Here is a 1,085-nt window from a genome sequence, read left to right on the forward strand (position 1 = left end):
ATGTCTTCAAATGTTTTGACACCACAAGAACTCGAAGATTCTGAAAAAATGTGGATTTCGCATGTTCAAAGAAACAAATTTAGTGACGTATTTGAGTCAATTGCCGAAAAGAAGAAGAACAATTTACAGTTTCAGCTTGGTATTTACATTGATAGCAACGGTCTACTACGATGCAAAGGTCGTCTTGAAAACGCTGAATTAACTGAATCTGCACGGTCTCCATTACTCCTACCACGAAATGATAGGTTCACCAATTTGGTAATTGAACGGGAGCATAAACAAATGATGCACAGTGGTGTGTCTCAGACATTAAGTAGGATAAGGAACAGTTATTGGATACCACATGGTAGAGCAACATTAAAAAGAGTTCTTAATATGTGTTTAGTTTGTCGACGAACAGAAGGAGGACCATACAAAATGCCTCCAATGGCTCCATTGCCACGTTCACGTGTTTCCTTATCTTCTCCTTTTACACGGTTTATTGCTTGCAGAGGGAAACCAAATGAAATTGTTTGCGATAATGCACTACATTTCAAAGTAACAAGTCAAACAACTGAATTAGTGTGGAACAAAGTTTTGAGAAGTGATGATATTCAGAACTACTGTTCAAATGAAGGAATAAAGTGGCATTTCATAGTGAAAGTTGCTCCATGGATGGGCGGCTTTATGAACGCTTAGTTGGCCTTATTAAGAGATCTCTAAGAAAATCAGTTGGTAAAAGATTGCTGAGCAGTGACCAATTTCATACGGTACTTAAAGAAGCTGAGGCCGTCGTGAATTGTCGTCCTTTAGTATATGTCGGAGACGATATAAATTCAAATTTGGCTCTCACCCCAGCTCATTTTACTTGCCTAAATCCAAAAACAGGAATTCCGGAATGTGAGTTATCTGAAAATGACCCTAACTTTAAAATAACGGTGAGTTCAGCAGAAAGATTACTACAAATTTTGAAGAAAGGACAAAAACTGTTAGACAATTTCTGGAAAATTTGGCGCGATGACTATTTACTAAGTCTACGTGAAAGGACAGTCTATGTTAAAACACGGAAAACACCAATCAAAATTTAATGTTCACGTTGGTGATGT

General features: G+C 37.5%; 1 protein-coding gene across 1 annotated transcript; it reads left to right on the forward strand.

The window, feature by feature from the left end:
* LOC123562263 (uncharacterized) lies at positions 1-678 on the forward strand. The gene has a single exon (XM_045354910.2). It carries the CDS (start codon positions 1-3, stop codon positions 676-678), a length of 678 nt encoding a protein of 225 aa, XP_045210845.2.
* Positions 679-1,085: the final 407 nt, after the last annotated feature.

Source organism: Mercenaria mercenaria, chromosome 2 (genome assembly GCF_021730395.1).
Source record: "Mercenaria mercenaria strain notata chromosome 2, MADL_Memer_1, whole genome shotgun sequence".
Classification (NCBI taxonomy): Eukaryota; Metazoa; Mollusca; class Bivalvia; order Venerida; family Veneridae; genus Mercenaria; species Mercenaria mercenaria.

Excerpts from the sequence above, each read along its gene's own strand:
- LOC123562263 (XM_045354910.2), top strand. The coding sequence starts at position 1 with ATGTCTTCAAATGTTTTGACACCACAAGAACTCGAAGATTCTGAAAAA.